The 26,583-nt window shown below is 43.7% G+C and overlaps 1 protein-coding gene across 4 annotated transcripts in view; it reads right to left on the minus strand.

Moving 5' to 3' along the window:
* APLP2 (amyloid beta precursor like protein 2) overlaps positions 1-26,119 on the minus strand; it is a 46,200-nt gene extending 20,081 nt beyond the window's left edge. For all 4 annotated transcript variants that reach the window (XM_062014058.1, XM_062014057.1, XM_062014056.1 and 1 more), the window contains exons 1-3: positions 25,949-26,119; positions 3,768-3,941; positions 2,567-2,696 (exon numbers count right to left, since the gene is read on the minus strand). In XM_062014058.1, the coding sequence (XP_061870042.1) occupies positions 2,567-2,696; positions 3,768-3,941; positions 25,949-26,053 (409 nt within the window). In that variant the 5' untranslated portion in view covers positions 26,054-26,119. The remainder of the gene's footprint in view (positions 1-2,566; positions 2,697-3,767; positions 3,942-25,948) is intronic.
* Between the last annotated feature and the right edge of the window lie 464 nt (positions 26,120-26,583).

Consider the following 26,583-nt stretch of genomic DNA (forward strand, 5'->3'; position numbering starts at 1 on the left):
TATTAATCTCTGAACAGGTTGCATCTACACACAGAAGTTTTCAAACCACTTAGTCACCAATTCATACCACAGCTAGCTCACCCTGTCTGGTGCTGTAACAGCCTGGGAAGTTGTGTGTGTCTTATCTGTTTTCAGTATCTGAGTAGCTGAACAAGTCTTGTTTGCTTTTGGTTTGTTTTCAACAGTTTCTAGATGGTTTGTTTCAGGATCAACTGCAGCACATTCCCTGCCTGGGACAGTCCCAACCAAAACACTGAGAGCTGGAAAAAGAAAAGCTATGCAGCCCAAAAAACAGAACAGAACCAGAGTCAGCAAATACGCTGCATGCCAACATTTACACAGCCACAACCTCACCAGCACCAGTTCAAAACCAGGCTTTTGCCTGAGGAAAGTGGGAGGGAGATGGCCAGTCTGCTCTGCAGACCCTGTATTAGTTGGACTTAAAAGCTATTTAGCTTAAATTTCCACCACAACTCTGTGACAATTGCAGAATCAACTAAGCAGTGGTGATCCCTTTTAGGTTAGTTACATTTTGAGCTAAGACACAACAGAGAAATGATGTTTTCCCCATTTTTAACTTCCTCAGTACAGGTTCAGTTACAATTTTAACAATCCTTCCTCCTTCACTCTCATGAAAGGTTAGTTAAAAGGTTTCTGATGACAAAGCTACAACTGACCAAACTTTCAAACCAAGAGACTGGTTCTGGGGACTGAAGGTAGAAGATTCAAATTGATCAAAACCAATAATCAGTAACAAAACTTGGCCACATTGAAAAAAATCGAATCCTAGACACTTGGGAGGTTCTCTCAGTTCACTTGGGAGCCGGAAAACCTTTCCATGCTACACATTAACAGATACCCTTCCTTATTTGTGGCCACTGCTATCAGAAAAGAAACATCCTCTCCCCTTTCAGATGAGAGCAGGCAGAAGAGGTGTTTCCATGTCACCTCTAACAGCCTAGCCACAACTGTCAGCAGTTTGTCTTTTCACACCTCACCAAGCTCAGGCCTGCTCCCATCTCCCTATTGTTACCTTTATTTTACAGTTCAGTGAGAGTGCTAATGGGTTCTCCTCTTTTCACCTTTGAAATACAAAAGACCTTACACTGCTAGAGGGGAGGCAGGAGAAGGTTAAACATGGTATGATAGCAAGATCCTACTTCAAGATAGGCCCTGCATTAAGGAGGCAAAGAAGACACAATCAGAAACAGGAACATAAAGATAGTATGGTTCAACTATTAGTCCCAGAGAAACACATCATCCACTTACAACATCAACTTGTGAACTGCTAAGCTAAATGAAAAAAGGTATTTTCTATACCTATGGATCTAGGGACCCAGACCCCAAAGCCAAAGCTGCCTTGCAGGCTGGGCTGAGTAACTCAAGAACACTGTGAAAGACACTAATTAAAAACCCTGACAGTTTAATGCTTATCAAATTTAAGGGCACTGTCACTAAAATCAGCTTATTTTGCAGCTGGAGAATAGGCTTGGGGGAGGATTATTTCTGAAAGAGATGATTCCTCACGAATCCAGAGATTGTGCCTTCATCCTTATTTCCATTACAAGTTCTCAGTCTAATCAGCTAGGTTTGGTTGCTTCTCAAACCTGAATTTGCACATCTTTAAAAGACAAGCATCTTTCTCCCAGAATGAGCCCACGTGACATTTCCTTTATCAAGTGCATCATGCTCAACTAGTGGAGGGTGTTTTACAAAGCACCAGTTCTGCAGCTCTGCTTGTGTTCTCCCACATCAAACCACATGTAAACCTGAGACAGGGGTCCAAATGACAAAAACTGCTTCTCACTGAATTGCTCCCAGCAATCAGACTCTCTGAGATCACCCAAAACTGTTTGGAAAACAAAGGTTTTCCATAGCATAACCAAAAGGAGGTTCAGCCAGCTGAGACTAAGCTTGCTACTAAGAACACATGCAGTGCAACACAGTGTCAGGCACAACCGACAGGTTAAAAGCCACAAGGTTACACAAGTGAAATGTGTTGCCTGATTGAAGTGGGTGGATAGATTCTGGAAAGCACCCTGAAATCAATCACAGTTTATCTCACGCTCTTTCACAGTTCAAAGTAAGGACATGGGATACAGCTGCAAGAAGCAGGGCCTCTTTGAAACAGCAAAGTTTAAATATAGGCATTGAAATAGAAGAGAGATCTCTTGCCAAGACCAAAGCAGGAAGCCTGAACACACTGAGCATTTAAGTCTCCAAGGCAACAAAATATTAAAGCTCTACAAAAATAGGATCAGAGTATTAAATCTCAACGTCTTTGTGATACTCAGATACAATAGCCTTCAGGTTGCAGAGAGAATGGGGATTTCTTTCTCATGCCATTAGCCCACCACAGCTGTTATCAAGCTGTCCATCTGCTGGAGAGAGGCTGAGTTCCATCGTGTGGAAGTACAAATGGTGAAGTGGAAGTTGGCTGCAGAAACGGCAACTTGATGGGAGAGAATCCTTCCCAACTCCATTGTTGCTCTCTCTGGATGAAGTCAGGAAGCAATTCTTTGCCCCTCCCACAAGAATGCACAAACACATCATACCAAGCACTCACCCAGGCACTTGTAGGGCACGACAATATGCGTGTGGTCCTTGCACTGCTTCTTCCCTCTCTTGCACCAGCTGTCGATGCTGACAGCTTGGTTGGCTTCCACCACATTCGTAATCTGAAGGTCTGGATACATCTGTTTAACAAGACACAGAGACACTTTTCTCTCCAGAAAGGACAAAGAATGTGCAAAGTGGCTCCCAACCAGAAGTAGTGAGGCTCATTCTTTACACAAAAAAAACCAACCCCAAACCAGTTCAAACTTGCACATGGACACACATTCTCTTCTGCATCAAGCTTACAACAGCTGAAGACATAAAGCAGCCAGCTGTTTGTCACAAAGGGCCTCAGAAACAGAATGCATCATCCCTTCTTTGTGGCAAGAGAAAGCCAGGTCTGGGGCAAAAGGCTCCATTGGCACTAAGCTGAAGTGTTTGGCCTTGACTCTCGAAGAGGATGATCAACAAACAGGATCTAGTATCATCTTCACCCTCCCCTCACTTGTCAAGCCAATGTGCACCTACCTCCTCACATTTCCCCAGGCCTGCTCCATTTATGATGTGTTAATATGATCCCTACATCCTTGCTCAGGTTCTCAAGTCTAGACACTGACTTATCTTTAGGCTTCCACTACATGAATCAGACATAGTCCTAGTTACATCAGCCTTGTGAAACAGTTTTAAAAGTTTTCCAGTCCAGACATGATGTGTTCTACCACTTTCCCATTAAAAAATCCCATTCCTCGTGGTATTTTACATGCCTGTTGCCTCAGAGGAGCAATCAGAGACACTTATCAAGGCCAATACTGTACAGTATGTCTGAAGCACACAGAAAGGAGATGACATTTTCTACAGTGACGCACAAGGAGCCTAAAACCACCAGCAATGCTGTCATGAAACTGTTTTTCTAGTGTTCTGGCTCAGAGGAAGAACATTTGGAGAAATCCCTGCAAACACAGACACCTCTCGACTTTCATACCAAGAACCTCCTTTGTGGCAGCATGAGCTGATCTAAAGCAAAGGTAGCTCTCAAATCCCTCTGCAGTGTCCTCCCTGCTCTTTCTGGGCAGTAACTCAGGAAGAGAGTTCAGGGAACTCAGCCAGTCAAATACAAACTATCTTCCTGAAGGGTTAATTTGCTCATTTGCAACTGACTGGCTAAACTGGAATCCAGTTCCTCAGCACACTGAAGATTCAGGATCACTCACCTCCTGGCAGTACTGCAGAATCTCTTCCTTTCTTCCAAAACAGCTCTTGGTGCCTGAAGTGTCAGGTTCCCATTTCCCAGTCTGGATATTCACATGCATATTTAGCTTCCCACAGAACATGGCAATTTGAGGCTCTGCCACAGCAAACCCTGTCCCAGCATTAGCTGCAAGTGCCTGTGAAGACAAACAAATGAATTATCAGATCAAAAGCACAACAACTCCAAGTACCAGAAATCCTCTGGCATCTTCTCAGAGCTCCTGCTTAATCTAGGTATCAGCAGACCTTTGCAAACTTACTTCAGAACCATGTTCTTTTAAGCTAAGGAGCCCACACCAAGTATTCACCAGCAAGATGTTTGTTTTAACAAACTGGGGTTTTATTATTGCAACAACAGCTTCCCAGAACCAAATCCAAGAGTAATTCACACTTAAAGGTTGCACCCACAAAGGCACAGATGTCTGATATTTGGAGAGAAAGAACTAACACCAGTAACTTTTGGCAGAAACACCTCTGAAGTTCCACACACAAAGCTGGTATTGCTGTAACTAATAACTGCTTCCCACTGCAGGAAGCCTGCTCACAGTTCAAAGCTATGTGTTTCTCCCCAAAAAATCTTCTAATATTTTGGATAGAAACACCCAAACTTCTTGCCCAAGCATACAAGTAAAGATGTCTTCTGCTAAAAGAGAAAAAGCAGTGCTGTTGCAGCCAGCTCCTCAAAAGCTCTCAGCCCTGTGATTATTTGAACTGCCTGGTTTCTGATGCATAATTCTGTGCACTTCCCACCCTGCACCAGCAGACAAAAACCCAGACCCACATTGGGGTCAAACTGCAGACTGATCAATGAAAACAAGGTCAGGTTCCCTTTCTGAAATCTTGCTGGCTGACCAAAAGAAGAAAAAGGGGATTAAATTAAATTGCAGGCTTGTTTGGGCTTTGGTTTGGTGGGCTGGGGTTTTTTTTATCTCAAAAGACTTGAGTGGATGCTGGGAGCTGAACATCCTCTCCCTACATAATTACTAGCTGTTATAAAAGGGGGGGAAAAAAGAATAGAAGAGGTATGAGGCAAAACCCAGATGAACTCCTAAATGGAAAGCTCTTTAAGGTGTTTAGGGGAATGAAATCCATTTCAACTACTTCAGACAAGGCGGATTAGAAACAGCAATACACAGAGGCTTCAGGGCACCACTGCTTCAGACAAGGCAGATTAGAAACAGCAATACATAGAGGTTTCAGGCACCACTGCCCCTAAGCTGCTTTTTTTTTCCCTGGCAGGCAGCATTACCCTAGGCCACCATTCCTGCCCTCATATTTAACTTCTCACACACTCCAAAATACATCCATCACCGTGGGCGCTGGTTGTTCTCTCCTGCCTGCAGATCTCCATCAACTTGTATCAATATATGCATGCTTAAAGCAAATAAAGGACCAAAGAGGAGAATTCAACTAGGCAGTCCCTGCATGGAGCTTCTAGTTGCTGGATATTACTCCAGTGTAATTAGCTTATTTCTCTCCCTCCTCATTTACACATAAAATCACTGCCTGCAGATAAGAACATTTCCCCACTCAAGGATTGTTTAGTGCTGAACATATGGCTAGTGCTTGGAGGATTTAACCAACTTGAGACACAAAAGCATATATTCACATCTTGCCTTGAGGAAAATTACCCCTTGAGTTTTACAAACTCTTCAGCTGCACATCACTTAAGAGAATCACAGAATCTTAATTAAGGGTTGGAAGGGATCTCAAAAGCTCATCCAGTGCAACCCCCCTGCCAGAGCAGCAGCACCTAGAGCAGGGCACACAGGAACTCATCCAGCTGGGTTGGGATGTCTCCAGAGAAGGAGACTCAAAAGCCCATTTGGGCAGCCCCTGCCAGTGCTCCCTCACCTCAACAGGGAAGAAGTTTTCCCTTGTGCTTCCTTGGAACCTCTTGTATTCCAGCTTGTAAGCAGTTTCTCTTTACTCCAACCCTTTCCCCCCACAGATGCTCAGGAGAGCAAAGTTGAAGCACGGATCACAAAGTAATGAAGTGGGGAATTTTATACAACAGATACTGGCATTGATTCCCCAGGAACAAAATGTTTCCAAGTCCACACAGACTTTCTTAGTACAGGTACATTTGTGGTACTCTGTCCTAATGAAAAGGCAACAATTGGGTATTTTAGGTAGGCATGGGAGGCTTGTAGATATAGGAGATTAATACACTGAGGCTGGGTAAGAGGGTGCAATAACCTCACTCCTTCAAAAATCAAACCATTTAATAAACATGTGCCCCTACCAGACAGCACAATCATTGCCTTCCTCCCTGCCCTGTCATTTCAGAAGGCAACAAGTGTAGAATGATCTGTGATCCTTCACAACTCCTTAAACACACACACATACTAACTTTGTAAGAGGGTCTTTTTATCTCTCTCCAAGCATATACCACTCTGGTAATCAACAACCACTTGCCAGAAAGCACAAGACTTGACATGTTAAAGGAAACAATCTACAGCACAATTTTGTTTGATGACAACGTTACAGCTACATCCAAGACTCGAGCTGATCTCTGAAGAGTACAAAAAAGAAATGCAAGATGAAGCAGGCAGAAAGCAATAACCTTTGTAAGAAGTATCCAGTGCATGAAAAGAGAGTAAAATGAAGGTGTTATGAATGGTCTGGAGATCATTAGCATCACTGATGCTTGAAAGCTCTTTTCTTTAAAGCCAACTGAACAAGTGTGCAGCAAAACAAGGTAACTGCACAAGCAGGAGAGGTGCAGGCAGACATTCATCAGTAATCCCTTCATAACACAACTCCTGTTCCAACACATACCAACCTCCTGAAGTCATGACCACCCCCTATTTACATACTGCTGTGAGCTCCTGTTTGTTTTTGCTGTCTCTCCGGCCTGACACCTCAGCACTGTGGCAAAGGTATCATTCCTCCTCCCCGGATTGCTCAAATAGTTTGCATATCAGAAGAGTGCTGTTGCCCTAGCTACCAGAGCATGCTAAGCCCCAATTCACAGCTGAACAAACGAGACTAATTACTTGCTTGATTTCATCACTTTTAATCAAATGGAAGAAATCTTTTCTTGAATTGCACTGTTGAGTAAGTTAATGAACTTTGAGATACAGGAGTTGAATCTTTTAACCCCATGACCTGGCAAGATAAGATTTTTGAGTAATAGGCTTTTCACCACTAGCAACCCCCTTCCCATGCAACAATCCCATCGGTTTTTAGCTCATTCTACCTGTAAGGAGAGAGCAAACTCTTCTCCCAGCAGAGGACACGCTTTTAACTGTTACTTAAGTAGTGAAGTCATCTACAGGAGGGTTTTAGGGATAAAAATCACTTTCTGTTGATCTACACATTGTCTTCACATCAAAAACAAAGACACTCGGGCTAATGATGCCCTGGGTCAGCTGGGCTGCACTGAAGTGTTGCTTCACAAAGGAGGGTCGGGGAACACATAAACCAGCAGGAAGCCTGGGATAAAGCCATGTCCCTCAGTTAAGCTCTTCAGTACTTCAGAGAATTCACCCGTTCCACATTGCAGAGGGATAAACAAACTGACAGCACATTTTTCTTTGGGAATTACCCAGCCATAAATGGAAGCAGCCACCTCTTTTAGTGCTAGTGAGCAACTATTCAGCCTCTTAAACAAGCCGATGGACAGCTCGGGAGAGACAACGTACACAGCATGGAAGAGAGTCCATCCAGCTGCACACACCCTCAGCAAACATTATATTAGTAGCTATTATCCTATTAATATAAATCCATAACATGAGAGCAGGAGGAATGTTCTTTGGGAAAAGGCCTGTTACATCAATCATTACTTTCACAGAATCTAAAGGGTTGGAAGGGACCTCAAAAAATGTCACTTAACAAGATGTTTCATGGCAAATTCCCCTCTGCCTTTTTGTTTCCAAACTAAAGAATTGTATGATTCTATAATTCTGTAATCCAGTTTGCTTTCCAAGACCAAAGGAGTGTCTGATTCCATCAACACATAAATCTCTGGCCAGTTAATGTCAGTTACATTCCTCACCCTGTCTTGCAGTGCCTGATTTATGGTCCCAAAACACTGCAATTCAAACCTCTAAATCTTTTCCAATGGAAGTGTCTCTGCCCAAGTATCCAGTCTTTTCTTTACTACAGCATCTTCCAGTTGTGACAGTGAGTGTAAGCAGTGAGTTTTAGCAGTGAAGCAGTGGCTTGAACTCTGTCTTAAAGGCTTGTGTCTTTTCTTCCTGCAATTATCTACCATCTCACAACAGGCTGGAGAGATTACAGGCACAGCACAGGGAGGATTTCTTGTGAATTTAAGTTGTTTCTTCTCTCTAGTGTTCCTCCACTTCAAAGCTGGGAATAACAATGTACAGGAATTCCTATCAGCTTATGTAAAATAAGGCATAGTTGACATTTACCCATGAAATGTACAGAGCACACTGCAGCTCTGGGTTCGAAAAGGCACAAGAATGAAAAGCAGATGCATTTTCTTTGCCTTCTATTTCCAGGATTTGTTAGACCTCATCACAACACAGCATATTGAACGCTGTTAGCTCCCCATCAGTGCTATTCAGGAAAGCCTTCTGGCATGCTGCTGGGGACTTCAGGAGAGAAGGGTAGTCAGAGCTTCTCTTTTGTAAAGAGTTGTTGTGTTCATTATGTTTGGTAGAAATGAGTTCCTGAGAGCCTTCCCTTTATAGCACAAAAGCTATCTGCAAAACATCCAATTTAATTACATTCTGAATTTTCCATGAGGTCAAACATTACAGTAACCTTGCCCATCTGATCAGATTAGCCAGAATATGAGTCTTGACTCCAGCAAACCCAGAGGAAAAGAAAGAAGTCTAAAGATTCCCTTTTCATTTGTGCTCAAGTGCTTGTACAGAAAAACCTGGCAATAGACAAATCAGTGGCTCCCAGCTAATGTTTGGTGCAAACATGTCAGCTGCTGGGCATGAGCACTGTTTGTTGCACAAGCCCAACGAGAAATATCTTGAGAAATACCAAGAGGCTGCTAGGAAATCTCATACAGCCTGTGCTTTCCATCAGGCTTCCGCTGCAGCCCCGGGTCGGATTAAACCACAGAAGATTTGAGTTGCTTTAAAACTGAAACTCCAGCCTCTAGAATTTACAAACTACAGGGAAAAATAAGCCCCAAGTCTATGAATTGCCTCAGTGAATTGCATCAAAGTTCCAAAGAAACATAAGGAAAAGCTTCTTCCCTCTTCTGGAAGGGATTTGCCAGATGGGTTGTGGAGGCTCCTTCTCTGGAGACATTCAAACCCAGCTGGATGAGTTCCTGTGTGACCTACTCTAGGTGGTGCTGCTCTGGCAGGGGGCTGCACTGGATGAGCTTTCCAAGTTCCATCCAACCTTTAACATTCTGTGATTGACTTGGTGGGCAGAGAACACGGGTCAATAGCTGCTGAGGGCATTAGCTGCCTCCCAAGAAAACACAGAGCCTTTTTTTTTGCAGGGCTGGCTGCAGTCTGGGTCAGATTCTCTGCTTTGTTGCAAGTATTTCACAACCATTTGCTGCTACAGGCATCAGAAAAAACAATGCCAGGCAGTACTCAGAGATTACTGGAGCTGTTTGTTTTTAATTAAGTGAAGCCCCTCGAAAGTAATAGGGCTTATTAAATTAGAAAGCACGTGAACTACAACCTGAGGGAATTTAGAACAGGGTGTTCAGCAGAGTCCATCTCCAGACAAATCATGCTTCTCATCTTTACTTAAGTTTTACTGGATTTTCCTTAAACATTTCTTCTTCTACCTTGAGCACCACACTGCAGCTCTTCACTTATCAGTGGAATATCCACAGATAAGAGATTTACAGAACCCTTGAGACCACTGAGGAGTTCTTTTGACACACAAATGGAGCCTTGTTACCTTATCAGCCTTCCTGTGAGCACAACCCTTGATGGCTGCCACTTTTAAATGTGTGAATAACCTAACTTTTCAGCCTTTCCTTGGCTGAAAAAAAAACCACTGGTATGCATGTTTGTTGAGGACTTGACTGCTTCAATGCCCAGCTGCACACCTCACATCACTGCTGTCTGCAGAGCTGATGTTGCAGCCACAAGACACGTTGCAGCCACAAACTGCACAAACTGATAAGTAAGAGTAAGCTGAAGTGTCAGGAAGGAGAACAGCTGGGTTGGCATTGGAGAGCTGAGCTTTGCTGCATCTTGACCTGCTGCACAGGCCTTAACCCTAATGCTCACTAATGCTAATGGGAATTACTGGTTTATGGCAATCAGGAAGCCAACACTTCCACGAGGGAAGTTGGCAGATGGACTTCACATACCTGAGCTTCTGAAAAGAATCCTTCAAATTCCCATGGTCTGGGACTTCTAAGTTCTAAATAGAACATGGAGTTTTCAATTCCTACTTCAAATGCTTTGTTTTCTTTAGCTTCCCTTCCTGCTTTTATTCAGCAGATAGGTGGCTTGAACCCAGGAAGGCTAATGAATGCCTGACACAGCAGGCAGTAAATCTACAGACTAGCAGCTCATCCTAGCTTTATTGCTTTATTTTTTCTTTTTAAATTGCTGATAATTACAATAATGCACATGGGCAGGGGTCCAAGACAGGAAGAATTATTGTCTGCAGGCAGATCTGGTGTGAGCTGATAATACCAGCCTGTGTTTGCTTTTGCATTGAAATGGCAGAAATCTCAGTCAAGCAGTCTTTGGCTTTAACTTGCTGGAAGGGGTGGAGTTCTCATCTGCTCGTCCTTTATTGACTTTTGTGGTAGAGGATTCTGCACCAGCACAAGGGTAGAGACCAATGCAGGAGAGGCTGCAGTGCTAGCTCGGCTGTAGTTTATATTTAGATGTTGATGGCTGACATGCAGCCTTCCAACACTCAGGAAGCTCAGTGACAACAATCGATGTACTTTCATACGTGCTAACAGCTAGTGTAGCATTACAAAGACCAGAACACTGCTGAAGTCCTTACTGCTTTCTCTGTTTCTACAGAGAAAGGGGCAAAATTCAAAGCACCTGTGACTGGCAGCCTATTTGCCCTTGGAATTTGTACTAATGAAGCAGCAGATTAGTTCCCCCTCCTCCTCTAGTTTATCATGCTCCATAAACCAAGCCTACATGAGTCATTGGGCAGATAATCTGCCTGTCAGACATTTGCACTTGGGAACTGCGGCTTACAGATAGGGAAAGCAACACTGCAGGCAGTACCGGTGCACAGCTTGTCTCGGGGAGCTGCAATCGAACTTGGTGAGGCCACGGCTCAGCACAGGCTCGGCTTCCTGCAGTTGTTTGTGCAACACGGTTGCCTTTGGCAGACTCTTTTCCACCCCTGGAGAGACTAAAGTTTCGAACGACTCAGCTGGAACACTCCCTGAACAAATGTTACTGTACTCTGAACAGCGTTCTTTAAAAGGAAAATAATAATTGATAGGCCTCAAGCTTTCAAAACTCAAGCTTGTGTGTAATGGCCAGGGCTGGAACAGCTTAACACAAAATACGAGGGTGAGAGAAGAGGTAGGCATTACTATTTAACGGCATTAATAAGCCCCAGAGAGTGCACAGGTAGGTCCAAATATGCTTAATCACCCAGGCTGCATTCCACAGAACGATTTTCACGCCCAATTTTTATGCAAAGCATCAGATGGCTGCACTTAAGGCCACTTTCTTCCCCTTTTCAGCAAAACATGGTGCTATTTAAAGTGCCTTTTTTAATGGAGCGATTCGAAGTCACATTAGAGCACATGGAAGCCAGACCTATTTATTACTGGGCTAAACTAAGGCACAGAGTCAAGTGACTTGCCTGAGGTCATCCATCAAGTGGGCTCAGCTCGGTTTAATCCTCAACTCCTCATGGCTCTGATCTGTGTCATCATTCCACTCTGCACAGCAAGACTAATTACTGCTTTCCCATGTGAATTATTTGGGCACCTGAACCACAGACTCGAGATGCCTTGTTAGCTAGCCAGCAAGGGAAAATTTCAGTGCAAGTTAATGTTTGCATGTACACTAAAAATCCACTGAAGAAAATATCCAGGAAGGTGAATGTGGCTATGATTTAATAATCCACTCTGCATAAGGGAAAAAAACCATTTGAATCCCCTTTCAGATCTAACTTTCATTGCTGATGCTGACTTAATATCAGTGCTCATAGCATCAAGGCTTCACTGCCAACAGCACACATATGGAGGAGTACTGAGATGTGCTGCTTTGTAAGTAACTTCCACATGGTTTGACAGCAAGTCTTTTCCATCTTGAGGCACTTTAGCTACAGAAGAGTTAGTGAATATAATCACCCTGGTTACTAGGATACAGAGATTCCATAATACACAGCAAGGTACATTTTACCAAATCTTTCATCACTTCAAAACCATTTCTTCAAAGCAAAAATAACTTATGGACTGAAATGACAAGTCACACACACACAACTTGCCCACTGGCTTTCCTTGTGGTGAAAGCTGGCAGAAAGGAAACCAAGAGAATCATTGATTCACATCAGGCAGGCAAAAAAAACCCCAACCCTTACTACTGATTCAAAGTGATGCAGCATTCCAGGAGGGGACCAAAACCAAACCAAACAAACCCCTCCCCTCAAACAGCATGAATCTTTGGTTTTAAGATCTTGTGAAGCTCACTGGGAGCTTCACAAAGAAGACTGCAATGGAGAGACCAGGGTAGGCCTGATTGCTCAATCTAACCATGGCTCTAACCGCTTGAAAGCCTCGAGATAAAAAGCCTGCACAGATTGTGCTTTTATCTAACACTCAGCTAACCAAAAAGCAAGCAGGAAACCAAAGAGAATACTTTAACAGAGCATGCAGACTGTGAAGTGGCAAGGAAAAACACCTGGGGAGGGGGAAAAAAGGCAAGATAAAGGAAAGAGAACAAGTGGGAACGCAGTTCGTTGGGTTTTGGTTTCCACCATTGGTGAGCTCAAGGATCCCTTTATAGATGTTCAGTGTCACAGATCTGCTATTTATGTGCACAGGCTGCAATTGTTTGGGAACATGACAAAATAACCATTTGGTAAAGTCCTGCAATTAGGCTGCACAGAAATTCCTTACAGCACATTGGAATATGCCATCTGGCCTTGCCCTAACCCTGCTGAAGCTCTGCAGGCCACTCTGAGTGGCTCCCACCTCCAAAACAAACACCACCCCAACCCAAATTAATTGCCAATTGCCTTCTAACAGTTCAGAAGAAACTTGGAAGAGGAAACCATGAGGTTTTTAAGTCCTGGCTTTCCAAAGTATGTTAATGCCCATCGTTCACAAATGGGAAACCCACAGCTAAAACACAGAGTTGCTTTCATCCTTGCTGCTGCTCCCAGAGCTTTGCCAAGTAGATGCTGATCCAGACCAAAATTAACACTTTAGCAAAAAAAATATGGGACAATCTTGTTGTTTTCAGTGTCCAAACTGGAAACATGTTTATAACTTTCTCTGAAGAGCACTGGTTGCTTCTATAAATTACACCTCATATCACTGCTCACATATAAACCAAAACCTTAAGAGCATTTAATGTCACTGAAATCATTGCCTTAAAATGATCTTTGTTTGCTGCTTAAAGATTCCCACACTGATAGTCTAAGTTTATTCAGGACCATAAATGATTTTTCAATATGAAACCTCAATGTGAGCATCACCTTGAGAAAGGTTCAGTTTTCAGTTTCATTAGGAAGAGTTCCTGCCACTCCCAGCTAACAAAATAAGCTCAAGAAAATTAACTTCACTAAACCATCTCCTCACCAGAAAAGAGTCTGACTGCAGCTATTTTTGATCCCAGTAAGGAGCAATAAAACTGAAGATGAGTTCCCAGTTTCATTCCACTAATGTTGGCAACCTGGAAGTGAGTGAGTACACAAGCAAAAGCAGGATAAGCTTACTGAAGTACCCAAGAGGCTGAAGGGCAGGAAGATGGCTTGGAGCAACACTGCTTACTTCCAAGAGTCAGATGGTGAAAGCTTTACTTATTTTAAGCTTCCCACCCAACAGCTAACCATCTCTTAGAAGGATTGCAGTACTATCAATCTCACAACTTCCTTCCATTCTCCAGAACAGATGATAAAGGTGGATTTTATCATCCCCTCAAGCTCACAAGCCTAGATTTAAGAGTCTGACACAAAAGGAGCCCTTCTGAAGTACCCCTAAAGTTTTGGCAGCAGCAGGGTCACAGAAAGTGAAGAAAGGACCTCAGTAATGGCTTAATGGATTTCCATTTTTTACTCTTTAAAAGCAATCCTGACTAATTTAGTAGCATTTTATTTCTGAAGCATTAATTTATCAGCTGGGGTTTAATAGTCACAGCATTGTATCATGGCCAGGCTAGCACACTGAAAACTCTAATGGATGTATTAAACAGTTTCTTTAAGGGAAGTAACAGATCTCTACTTAGAATAACTGCTTAATGCCATTAGAAAATGAAGTGGTGATTTACAGCACACCCTAAAGCTGGCTAAGTTGAGATCCCCTTTACTGATTTTGCTCATCCAGAAAGTAGAACTAGTTCACCAGAAGGTAGCCTTGAAATAGTTGAGGTTCTAGGCTACGGATGGATAAAATCCAACTGGCTTTACACATTGTACAAAGCCACCTGAGTTCCCTACACCAGCTTTTACAGCTCTTCAGGGCTATTGAGCCTTGTCAGACTGCATCAAAACAAACAAAATGGGAGTGTGGATTTTTATCTTTGATATAAGAAGACTTCAACTCATTAGCAACTTCTTTTGGAACTCTGTGTACACCGATACCTACTTCCTTGAGGTCTCCTGAAGCATTTTATGGACATTTTCAGCTCTATCTACTTAGTTGAACTGCAACTGAAGATGAGATAGGAGGAAGATGTTATATACCACAGCTGCATACACCTGATGGGTTCTGTGATGAGTTTAAAGAAATGTGACACTTCACTAAGGGCTTCCAAGCACAAAATCATCATGAGCTGAAAGCTTTATTGCAGATGTGGAAGCAAAACCTGCCTGTCCTGCAACAGCGCAGGAAATTGCTCTTTGAAAAAGAGCAGGCAGAACAGTTTTAGACAATCTAGTTATGCCTTAAAGAGGCACTATACATCCAGAGCTTCCATCACCTCAACAGAAATTCCTCTTCAAGGTCTCTGAAAGTTGCTCTTCTTTTTGATTTAAAACCCTTTGTCCAGGTTGCCCATCTCAGCAGCAATTTGGGGGGTTTATTTTGGACTAAAGACCAAGTATTCTTCACAGAGAGGAACAGTAAAGAAAAACTCCAAGAAGAGTGATTTTGAACATGATTCTTTATTTTTCTGTTTGGAAAAGGCTATCAGACAGGAAAACAGGGGTGGGGGGTGTCTCTCCTTTGTCTCAGAGCTTTTCTGCTTGCTCAGATGTCCAACATGATATACACTTGAGTGGGAAAGAAATAAGTGCTCAGCCATCACTAGCAGGTTTTACTTTCTGTGACCCTACAAGCAGATATGGAGAGTGATGGAAGTGCTGACTTAACGTGTAAACCCCATCACCAGGACAGTGATTGGAGGGTGGATTGACTGTGTATTGATGCAAAAGGCCACTCACCATTTTCCTAGCCATGGGCTGAGTAGTTTCAATAGAGCTTTCTCAAAGTCAAAGAATGAAAGTGTTGCACATTAAGTGTGAACCCCAAGGAGCAGTGGTTTTGTTTTTCACTAGTTGACTTCAGCCCACTAAGGTGGTGTGATAATTCAGAAACACAGCCACCTGTGCATCTCTGCTGCAAAGATTAACCTCGCCAGAATCTGGCAAATCACTGCTGGGGATTAGCCCTGTGGAATATATGCAGATGTCTCACATTGTAACACATCAGCACCCAAGAAAGCCATGTTGAAATTATAAGCTTGGATGGTGCAATAGCTTGAGACAGCTGGAAACATACCCCAGTCTCTCATCCTTATTTTGGATATCTTGAAGTGAAATAAAAATCACTGAGAGTCCAAATGAGCTCCTTAACAGACTTCATTATCTTTGAGACTATCTTTCTCTGCACAATCCCCAGCTAGCCTAGACAGCAGTGATACCAGTAACTAGATGAATCGGTCTTATGAGGCGAGGAACATTTAGAAGCCACTGAGAATATTGCACTGAGAATTTTGGTATCTGATTGTAATAGCAGTTGGAGGAGGAAAACAGGTTAGGTAACTGGCACAAAATGAATTCATGTGTGTCAAGGCTGTGTGGCAATTCTAAAGCTTGGACAACAAAGACAAATGGACTAACTATCCAGTCACACAGTCCCACTGCATGTTGTCTACACTTTCGTAGTTATATCTATCAGTAAAAGTGATGTGTGTATCAGCCCACAGAGACAGGGACACTGAACACAGTTCTCTGCTTTGAGGCCACTATTTGCTCCCAGAGTTACTTCTCACCACTACAGCAACTATCCTAAGAAATCATGCTAAGTAACATGATTTTAAGTTTCACTCAGGAGTCGAGGTGTTGCAGGGAAGATCAACACATAGCCACAAGAGAGAAAAAAATGAAAGCCAGGAAGTGTGTCAGCAGACAATAGGCTGAGGGTCTGCACATACAAACTCAGCCCCAGTTTCACCTCTGCAACAGGAGTATTTGAAACTTGGCTTAAGTTAAAGATGTTCACCTCCTGATGCATCCCAACAGATTGTACCATGCCAGCATGTTCAGTCTGTATCTTTATTTCTTACTTTACTTGACATGTGGTGTATTTTGCAGCTTAATGACTATTTTAAGCCTCTTCATCACTGAAGAACGTCATCCTAGACGTGATGTAGCTCTGAGATGTATTTGAAGAGGTTCCAAAGCACAGAATTCATTCCAAGGCTAATATTACAAGAAAAAAAGGTCTGCTTTACTTGATCTGGAGGTATTTAAAGCTAGCTGCTATAAAGGAGTAAAAGATCTACCAGCCTCCTTCTATGGCATAAGCAGCAGCTTACAAGCAGTAAGCATCCTCTCAAAGAAAATAACTATGTAAGTGGAGATGCATCTCAGTTAACAGCAGAGGAATGGCTGCTGGAAGTTTAGCTACAAACAACTGTGCACATTAAGTTCATCTCAGGCAGTTAACTCCACTGCCAGATGGGGCTAAATGTTTGTTATGTTATATGATAACATGGTATCAGATGATAAAAATACATGTAATAATCAAAAGACTATTAAGTGGAACAGCAGAGCAGTATGAGTAACGCTACCAGCCACTTGCATAATAGGAAATAAGGATTTAACATTTTGCCAAAATCTTTAAACACAGTGTCAGGAAACATATAAAGCCAAATTGAAACCAAGGATGAGTCAAAGCCATCTTTGCCTCTGCCTGAACTAAAAGGCCGTTTAGAGCCTTAGGAAGCAGTGCTCCTCAACTTCTACAGCACAGACAACGCTTGCAGCCCAAAGTTCTGTGGGTATCTTCATAATATTCTTCCCCAGAGCAACCAGTTGAGTTGTTTGCATAGAGGCAAGAAGTATGACACTGGCCATTTCAGAACAGCAATGCTCTCAAAATACATCAGCATCTATTACAAAAGGATTACAAAGATGCATTCTGCTCAGTACCCTCCAGTGAAAGAGGGAATTAACATGCTGTAGATGCCCTGTAGAAAACCTCCCATATGGTTATACTTTGAAAAGTATCCTTCTCATAACCCTAATTCCCACGTGAAGCAAGTTGCAAAAGCTTGCTCAATATACTTGAGGGCAACAAATCCCTCCAAACCTAGGAATTTCAGTCTCAAAATGCCTTTTGTCTGGTTTGTGCATTTTACATTTAAGCAGATTTCCTGCTACATTAGGAATCCAGCTCTTCTCGTTCGTCTTCATTGGAGCCACTGTTGCTGAAAGAAGGATGTGGCAGACAGGGACAGGAGGCAGAAGGACTCTGGGGTGATCAGCTTGGTTGATGGTTACTATTTGGTCCCTTAACCTGAGAAATAAGGGCATTCTGAAGAACAAGGCAAGCATTTCAGAGGAAGGATTCATTTATCTAACATGCAGTACCATGAATTCCAATACAGGTAACAGACTTCAGTGCCTCTGATTAGTGCAAGTTGTTCTTTGCAAATTCAAAGGTCTTGTATGTGCATACAACAAAAAGACTGATAAAAACACAAGCATGAGCACAGAGTCAGCAAGTGAGGGGACCCAGCAAATCACAAGCTGTGATTGAGGCCATAGAGGCAGCCACAGACAAGGCAGGGATACAGCAGTGCAAAATATTACATTGCATCAAGCCTGTGCTCTGGCAGGGCCATTCATCTCCTGCCATTGTTATTGGTAAATTGCTTCCGAGAAAGCGGCTGTTGCCCTGAACAGAATATCCACAGACTGACTAGCTTTGTTGCAGAGCAAGTATTGATGCAATTTGAACAAGACAGTATTTATCAGGAGTGACAGGGGCAAGAACACTTCCCCCCACCCCCCCAACTCCTTGTTTTTAAAGCCTCCAGTGAGTCTCTCTTGCTGCGACATGATGCGCTGTCCCAGGCCTATACTTTGCATATCCACATGAACACCTGAACTTCATTCTGTGATCATCATCAAGAATTCACTGGGTCTCTTCTGAGGTCTGGCTCTTGCCCAGGTAAAGTCCACAGCACCATGCATATTTGTGTCCTAAGGCTGAGCCGCTAAATCATCACAAATACAAAATCCCAACTCTTTTGGCTGGCTACCAAGGAAAAAGCCTTCTCTGCTACTTGACATTTCCAGTGCTGAGGCTACGAGGCTCTACTTAAAGACTCTGGAAATGAAGCAGTTATTTGAAACCCTGCAACTCAAACTACTTAAAGGCACTTAATCTTATTCCAACAACCCAAATGGGAGCTACGAGCATCCTGCTCCATTCAAGAGTAATAACCGGTTTCCACAATAACTTGCACCCTCAACAATTTCTCAGTTTCCCCTTTTTCTTGACAGGCAGCAACACTCAAGTACAGGCACAAGCACTGCTAAACCCTACACTTAAAGAATTACTCTTTGGCCAACACCATTACACAAGCTACCATGCTTAGCTTGGATCCCAACGCTGTTCCGTTCTTTAGGGCTTCTAAACGCGTTTGTGATCTCGCTGCGTACAACGAAACGAGCCATCAAATTCAATTTCTCCAGCAAGAAGCTTTGATAAATTATGCAGGGAGAGACTCACGTTCAAATGCTGAGATATACTCACTGGGAACTGAAACTACAGGTTTGAATCAACATCTTTTTTGCATTTAATCTTTTGAGAGGAATACTTAGCAGATTAAAGCAAATCTGCCCCTCTCTATTTCAGAGCTGCAATTATTGTTAAGACTACCAGCGTAAGTCAACCAGCATTTGCTATTAGTGAATTACACTAATTCATCTAGACTCCTCTAGGACCATTTTTTGGCAAGTCACTAGTCCCAGTATGAATGGGAAAAAATTAAACACCGATGGAAAAACCTTGCTTCTTAACTTCAACCTGGTGACGTGTCACGCCAAGCCCAAAACCATATAGAGAATCTGGTGATTAAAAGCTTTATGCCGGAGGTTACTGTGCATCTAAGCAGAGACCAGCTTCTGTTGTGAATATGCAATCCAAATCCTCTTGAAATCTACCATGAGTGTATAATGTTTATTGTAACAGATGGTATCAGCAAGCTTTTTCTATTTGTTGCTATCACTTCACACTACGCAGTGACATCATAACTAGTGGGATTCATCAACTCAAAATCCAAAAGGGAAGGGACAAAGCTTTTGGCAGAGAGATAGAGCTAAAAATAGCATAAGAGCCTTTAAAGAAAAGCCCAAAGATTAAAAATGCAAATGTTTGGCTTTTGATTTAAGCATCTCAGTAGTGAATTTAGCATAGGGCAACCCTGGGAAAACACCAAGTCCTTTACCAAACCGCTGTTTCATCTTTGCAACAACATCATCAGAAGCGGATTTTTAACGGCTCCTCACTGCCTATTTTAGTGCTTTGAGGTGGCAGATTAAAGCAGCCAAGCACACTATTTGTGTGAGAACATGCAAGCCCCTGTTATAGGAGAGACTCAACAGAATACTAACTCTCCCTACTGCAAGAATTGCAAAAGTCACTGACCAACAGCTCAGAACCATCCCACATCTGAAAACACAACCCAAGCAGGAAAGGTTTGCTGGAGGGGGAAAAAAAAAGACCTAAAAAAGCAAGGGGAGCTTTCAAGGTTAAACACCACTTTTGTTTAAACATGAAGTTGTAAGATGATAATTAGCTACTCTTAAATGGAAACTTTGCTAAGTACCAACCTATTGTTACAGTAAGGAGGAAACACAGCACCTCTGTGTGTGTGTCTGTCTCTCTGTCCTTGACTCACATCAAAATACACTTCTGACTGTTGTAATTTTGTTAGAGAGAAGCTTACTGTATGAAATTACTTAAATGCATCTCTGTCACTGAGCCAAAGCCTGGAATCCAAATGCTGATTCCCAGTTATCGGCCACATTGCGCCTCTGCGTGATACCGTGTGTTAGACACACCATCAGTAGTCAAGGTGAACCATAACCCTACTGACAAGTCAGTGCCTTACCCCAGAGATAAGACACACAAAGCTTTATGGAGACAAGCAGTACAGAACAGTCAGCTCCCATCTTCCAGGTTTTTTGGGCTGGGTTATTTGCAGGCTGTATCCAAGTTACACTGGCAATTTCTAAGCCCTTCGTATTCGATGACTTGAAAAACCCGAACCCAGAGTCATCATTTCATAATGATTTTCAGCTCATCTCAAACCACACAAAAGCCACCTGAGCCAACTAATTCTTGACTCTGTAAAACTCTCTGAAGCTCATGGCTGCATGGAATAAGGACTTCAGAGCCTGTCTCACCAACTGAAAGGCTTGTCTAGCCACTGCAACCTGCCATACCACTCACCTGTGTGGGACATCCTAGTAGTTGAACTAAGTGCTGAAGCTTTCAAAGGTTCAGAAGGTTCATATATTTTAATATAAGTATGGGGCTGATCTCTCAAACACATTCTTCTCCCCACTGGCCATATACAAAACATCCCCTGTAATACTTTGAAATGAAGCGCTGGTAAGCAGCTTAGCTGCACATGCTTCTGGTCAGGTGGACACCTGATTACATAAAGCCAAGAAGGCTGTTTTGCTGCTAGAAAGATCAGTTTAAACACCATAGCATTTAAACACATTAGCTTTCTGATCCCTCAGCTCAGGTTGGAACTACAAATGTCCATAAAGGGGAAATTTGGTGTATTAATTAGAACTGATGGACTATTTAACAGCCAAAATGTGAACCTAATACATCTAGTGTTGAACAAGTTTAAGAAGTGTTACCTACATGCAAGACACGTGGAGCATATCCCTGCTTACAGCCACAGGCATTCCTACCTTAAAAGAAGTGTAACTCTAACACTAAGATATCCCTCTAAAACCCCAGTTGGGGGTTATTTCTCATGAAATGCCTGTTTCCTTGTGCCTTGTCTCTCAGGAGCAAAGGTTCATTTGTTTCTTTCCCCTCCAGCAGCCAACCTGAAGGACAAGGTTCCCCATTTACCTAACAGCAGTAACACACCCAAGTTTCCTTTTAACCTGTGTCCAAAGAGAAGCCATCAGCCCTCCTGCATCAAAGGGAAAACAGGTATGTCATTCTGATAGACGACAGAGAAACCTGATCATTTACTCTGCTCACAACTTCCTTCTTAGTGCTTTATAATTCAACACTAGTAATCATACCATAAACAGAAAAAAGATATGGAAGAGTTACTACCAGACCTGGCACAACGTTGTCAACCCATTTCCTCTCCCCACCAACCTGACACTTTGTTGGCACCTACAGCAAAAACTGGAAATGGAAATACCAGAATGGAAAGTGTAAAATTAATAGAGTTCAAGTGGCCTAAGGAGTCCTTTTAAGGTAAACATCAAAGGTAAAACGTGCCATTTCCCTGTGACAAAGTGGCTGCTAGTAGAGAAAGCAGAGCATGCCCATTACAGGTGCACTTGTGGAGAAAAAGGACAATCTCACAAGTTGAAGTACAGTTCCAAATTAAGAAGCCTGAGCAGAATGGTTTCTAGGCCACTGCAAGTATTTGAAGCATTCCAATTAAGAGCAAGCATGATCTTAAATTAACAACATGTTTCAGAGGTGCTGACTGCATGAACTAAAAATCAATGAGACCAAGTTTTATTGGAGGTAAGCAGGATGAGAGCAAAGCATCCGAAGGATTACGTCGATTTAGAAAACCTGAGTGGTTAATGACAAGGGTCTGAAACCAAGTGTAGAAACAAGAGGTAAGAGCTTTATTGTTCTAACAAGAAAAAGGTATCTGGGGAGAGTGCATTTCTGTTTTCAAATGAAGAGCCAGGTTATGATTTAAGTACCTTTGGAGAAGCAGATGCTGCAGTCAAAATAACTTGTGTTTACAAGAGGTCATACCTAAAGCCACACACACATGGCAAAAGCAATGGTAGAATTTCTGCAAGCAACATCTAGAGAGGAGCCTAATTGGCATAAAGAACACAGACACAGCACTAATCCTTCCCTGCACTATAAGGTGCTGAAGGAGCAGCAGTATGTAATGGTAACAAAACTCACAACAAGCAAAAGCCACCTCCAGAAGAGGTTTTGAGTAACTCTCAGGCGATGCAACAAAGATATTGCTCAAAAAAATTCATTTAAACCTCCTAAGTAACATTTAAGAGAGGTCATAAATACTCCACGTGAAACAAGGAGAGCTGAAGGCCTCCTCCAAAGCACAGAGCTTACCTTCAAGTGGCATTCTACAATGCAGCAGAAATTCCAGAACCTCTCTGCAATATCAGATGTCCACTTGATTTGCTCTATTTCCTGTTAGGTATCTTTGCTTCAGAGAGGCTTTTGCTCAGGCTTAGGGGAGGCACTGCATATAACCACTTGCATCTGAAAGGGTATTGCCTCACACTTACTGGGAAGTGAAGCTTTAGGAACCAAAAGCAAACTAAAGGCCACATGCTCAAGACTGGAATTTTACTGAGCTGCTTCTACTCAGGACTTCCAACACCGAAGTGGAAATTTCCCCTAGGTGGAGTTCTTTGTTCAATGCAGCAGGCAATTAGAAGTCCCTAAGGTCTGCAGAAATGGCACAAGGCTGATATTTTTGTCAGTGACAATTTAAGCAAATAATACAAGACCTAGAACACCAAATGCATGATTCTGCTGTGAATCACTGTTGGGTTTTTTTCCCCCCTCACCCCAAATCTTGCTAATTTGAAACAGATAAGGAACAGGCAAAAGTATTCAGGATAGTTTTGGAAAGACCACTGAAACCAAACATGTTTTAAAAAGCAATGTCGAGTCTGTACTGGCTTGGATTTGATTACACAAAAAGGTCAAGTGATAAAAAAGAAACTTTGCATCTTTAAAGGCCTTGAGGGCACAGATGAAGTAGTTTATCATTGGAATACAGATCAAATTAGAATAGATTTGTTTTTCCAGATGGCATCAGTGCTCTATTTGAAGTTGTCGGGGACTTCACAAGCGAAAGACAGCAGTCACTGGATCCAGACACAAGCCTAGGACACATGCTACTATGGAAGGAAAACCATGAATGGCTGGGTAGCAATGATTTCTCTAAGCTCTTCTATCCAAACTCAGTAGGAAGAGAGATTTGTCCAAGGTTATCTGCCATCAGCACAGGATGATCTCAAAGGGCGACTCTGACAGAGCCCTTTGAACACCCTATTTGAGGGTTCATATACCAATAACTGTAACAAAACCCCAAATAAAAACCTACCAGTCCTCTTCCTCCGGGCAAGAACGAAAGAAAAACAAATTGTAGCTGATAAGACGATTAGTGGGTGTTCTAGGGACAGGGAGCTAAGATAATCAAGAGACAGAAAATCCACCTAATGGGACTGTGCCAATCCAACTAAACCAATAATTGCAGCCCTTGCTACGCATTTTCCTTAACTCCAGAACACTTCCAAACACCATCTTCATTACTGGAGAAAAAAAATGTAAGTCTCTTGTATATTTTTCATCACCTGATAGCATCCATTAACAACCACAGCTTAAAACCCACCAACAGTAACCATTTCGCTTCCTAAGCTCTGCATCAAAGCTACTACTCTGGCAGCAATAGAGATTCAGGAACTGCAGTCCCCCTGAGACGAGGCAACGGGAGGGGATGCAGCAAAAATGTCACAGTTGACATTTGATGTCAGCAGATTAAGGTGGCTGTTGTGGCTTTCAGAGCATGCAAATTCTGCTGCATGGAGAGATGGAAGAGGCACAGAGGAGAGGTTGGTGCATAACATAACCCTATGCTCGTATCAGGTTGTGTCAGGGTGGACTGAGCTGCTGCAGGTTGGGAGCAAACCCCAAGCCTGTAAAACCAATCCCATTACAGGCACTGCCATCCTCTGAAAAAGAGAGTGGCAGAAACAATTTCATTTCAAACCCTTTCAAAGAAGCCACCACCCTCTCCTGGGGTGCTGAGGTGTGACACTGCTGCTCTCCCCTCTCTGCCAAACCCTTTGCCAACCCGTCAGTCCTGGGATCTGCTTCAGATGGACTCAAGGCTTCGGAATAAAATGACTGCTGGGTTTGTTTTCCAACTTGGCATTTTGTAACATGTGTCACCATAAGCAGCAGCTTCCAGAAGGGATGTGCCTGAATTTCTCTCGGATATGCCAGAGGAAGCAACTTACTGCTGGAGGAGTTCCCAAGCAGGTGCAGGAGATCAGATTCAACACGGCCACCGCCAAGCAGCCAAGACAGTCCCTGACCAAGGCAGGGCCAAGTAACCTGACCCTGGCATCAGCTGGATTCCCTGTCGAGTCTTTAAGCCATCTTTGCTGTGAGATAACCTCCCCACAAGTCTGTCCAAAGACAATGACTGCAACAGCCCATTGATTTAGAAAGATTTAATGGAAAGACTGGTACAAAGTAGGGGCAATACCATCCCTCAGTAGCAGCTGAACAGCCAGAAGTTATTGACTAGTCTCATCTCACATTAAAAATATTCAAGAACCATGTCTATAGCCAGTCAGTAATTACCCCCAGCTCAGGGCTTTTTGCATTACACAAAAGTAGATGTTCTGCTTAACCAAGCTTGTTAAATTTTAGCCTTAACTGTCAAGTCAAGCCATTCACAAGCAGTCACAAGCCTGTTCTTTAGGCATCCCTAAAAAACTCAGAACCAACACAAAAACAGGTGGACCTTGTTTTGCAATTCCAAACAACGTTCTGGCATAGATTGTTCAGCTCCATCTACGTGCCATGTTTGGAGCTCTGTGTGTACTTTGCTCTTTGTTTTGCTGTTTCACTTCCAATACATTGGTTACAGAGGGAAGTTTTTACACCCACAAGACTTTTTTTGCCCATCCATCTTGTTGTTTAGATGGTTAGATGATACAAAGTTTTTGGGTTTATTAATAAAGTCACAATTTCCCTGTCCAATTGATACACAGAGATAACAAATGTATTTCTGTACATATATATGTGCACAGATAGACAATAATTGCGACATCTAAGCAATTTATCTCAGTTACACATAGCTAGAGCATCCCCTCCAAAAGATAAGCTTAGAAGACAATGATTTTATTTGGGATCAAGCAGAGAGTAACCAAATAGATTCGTTTAACCGAGGCTTTCCTCTATGAAACTGCCCTCTAATACTCTTCTAAGCTTCTAGACCAATCTGAAGCTTGCAGTTCTTGCTACCGTGCAGAGATCGCCTCTCAAAAGCAAAGAAAAAACCCCACACCAACAACCCCACGCATGCCAGTGAAACGAAGCTGCTAAACCATGCGATCTTTGGCCAGATAAGAGGCCTGCGGTATCTGGTTGGAACGCTTCCCTAAAAACAAGGGGAAAAACACCAACCCATCACCGCCTACCCCTTGAAGGTCTTACAGAAGCTGCTCACCCTCCAGGTCTTTCCCTGCAAGCTGAGATACCCTGAACGCGCCACTTTATCTTCCACCTTCACAACCGCAGCCCCGCTGCGGGCTGACCCCAGGCGATAACACAGTCCCCACCCCGCGCTAAATCGCCGTCCGCAAGGGGAGAAAACACCCCGGTAAGACGGCGAGAAAGTCCCACCAAGGCTAAAGCGGAGCCCAGCTTCCCCCCGCGGCCTCTCCTCCAGCCCGGTCCCCTCCGCCCCCGGGGGAGCCCGCTCGGAGCGCGGCCGCGCCCGCTTGTGCCCTCACCGCCCACAGGAGAAGGGCAGCGGCGCGCAGCCCGCCAAGGCCGGCCCGTGTCCCTGCTCACCTCGATGTAGCCGGCGAAGGTGGCCGCGGGGCCGGCGAGCCCCAGGAGAAGCAGGAGGGGAAAGCGCAGCCCGGACTCCATCGCTGCCGCCGCCGCCGCCGTCATCCGCCGCCGCCCCAACGCTACTGCGGCCTCAGCGCCCCCTCAGCACGGCACCGGGAGCCGCCTCGCGAGGCCCCGCCCCGCCGGCCGCGCGGGCCTATCAGGGAGCAGTGCCGGGCTGACGTCACGCGGCCCGGCCGCCGATAGGCACCGCCCCTGCTCCCGCCGAGGAAGCCACGCCCCTCATCCCGCCAACGACCAATAGGAAGCGGCGCGGGAAGACGCTCCGCCTCCAGCCGGAAAATGGCGGCCAGACGTGAGGGAGCGCTCTGAGGGGAAAGACGGGGCGAGGAAACCCCCTCAGGGCGGGTTTCGCTCCTCTCCATGTTTAGGCTGCTATAGAAATTAACCACGCCGTGCAAACTCCTTACATCGAGGAGCCCAAAGAGGCACGGGGTGCTGTGGCCGTGTGCCGCGCTTGGGAGGGTCTGTGGAGTTCCAAGCCACCGCTGCAGTGCCCGGGGGTGGGGACACAGCCCCTGAGCTGGTTTCCTCATCTAAAAGCAAAACCATGAGGTCTCCCCCTCTAAAAA

The sequence above is a fragment of the Colius striatus genome, chromosome 23 (genome assembly GCF_028858725.1).
Source record: "Colius striatus isolate bColStr4 chromosome 23, bColStr4.1.hap1, whole genome shotgun sequence".
In the NCBI taxonomy this organism is placed as follows: Eukaryota; Metazoa; Chordata; class Aves; order Coliiformes; family Coliidae; genus Colius; species Colius striatus.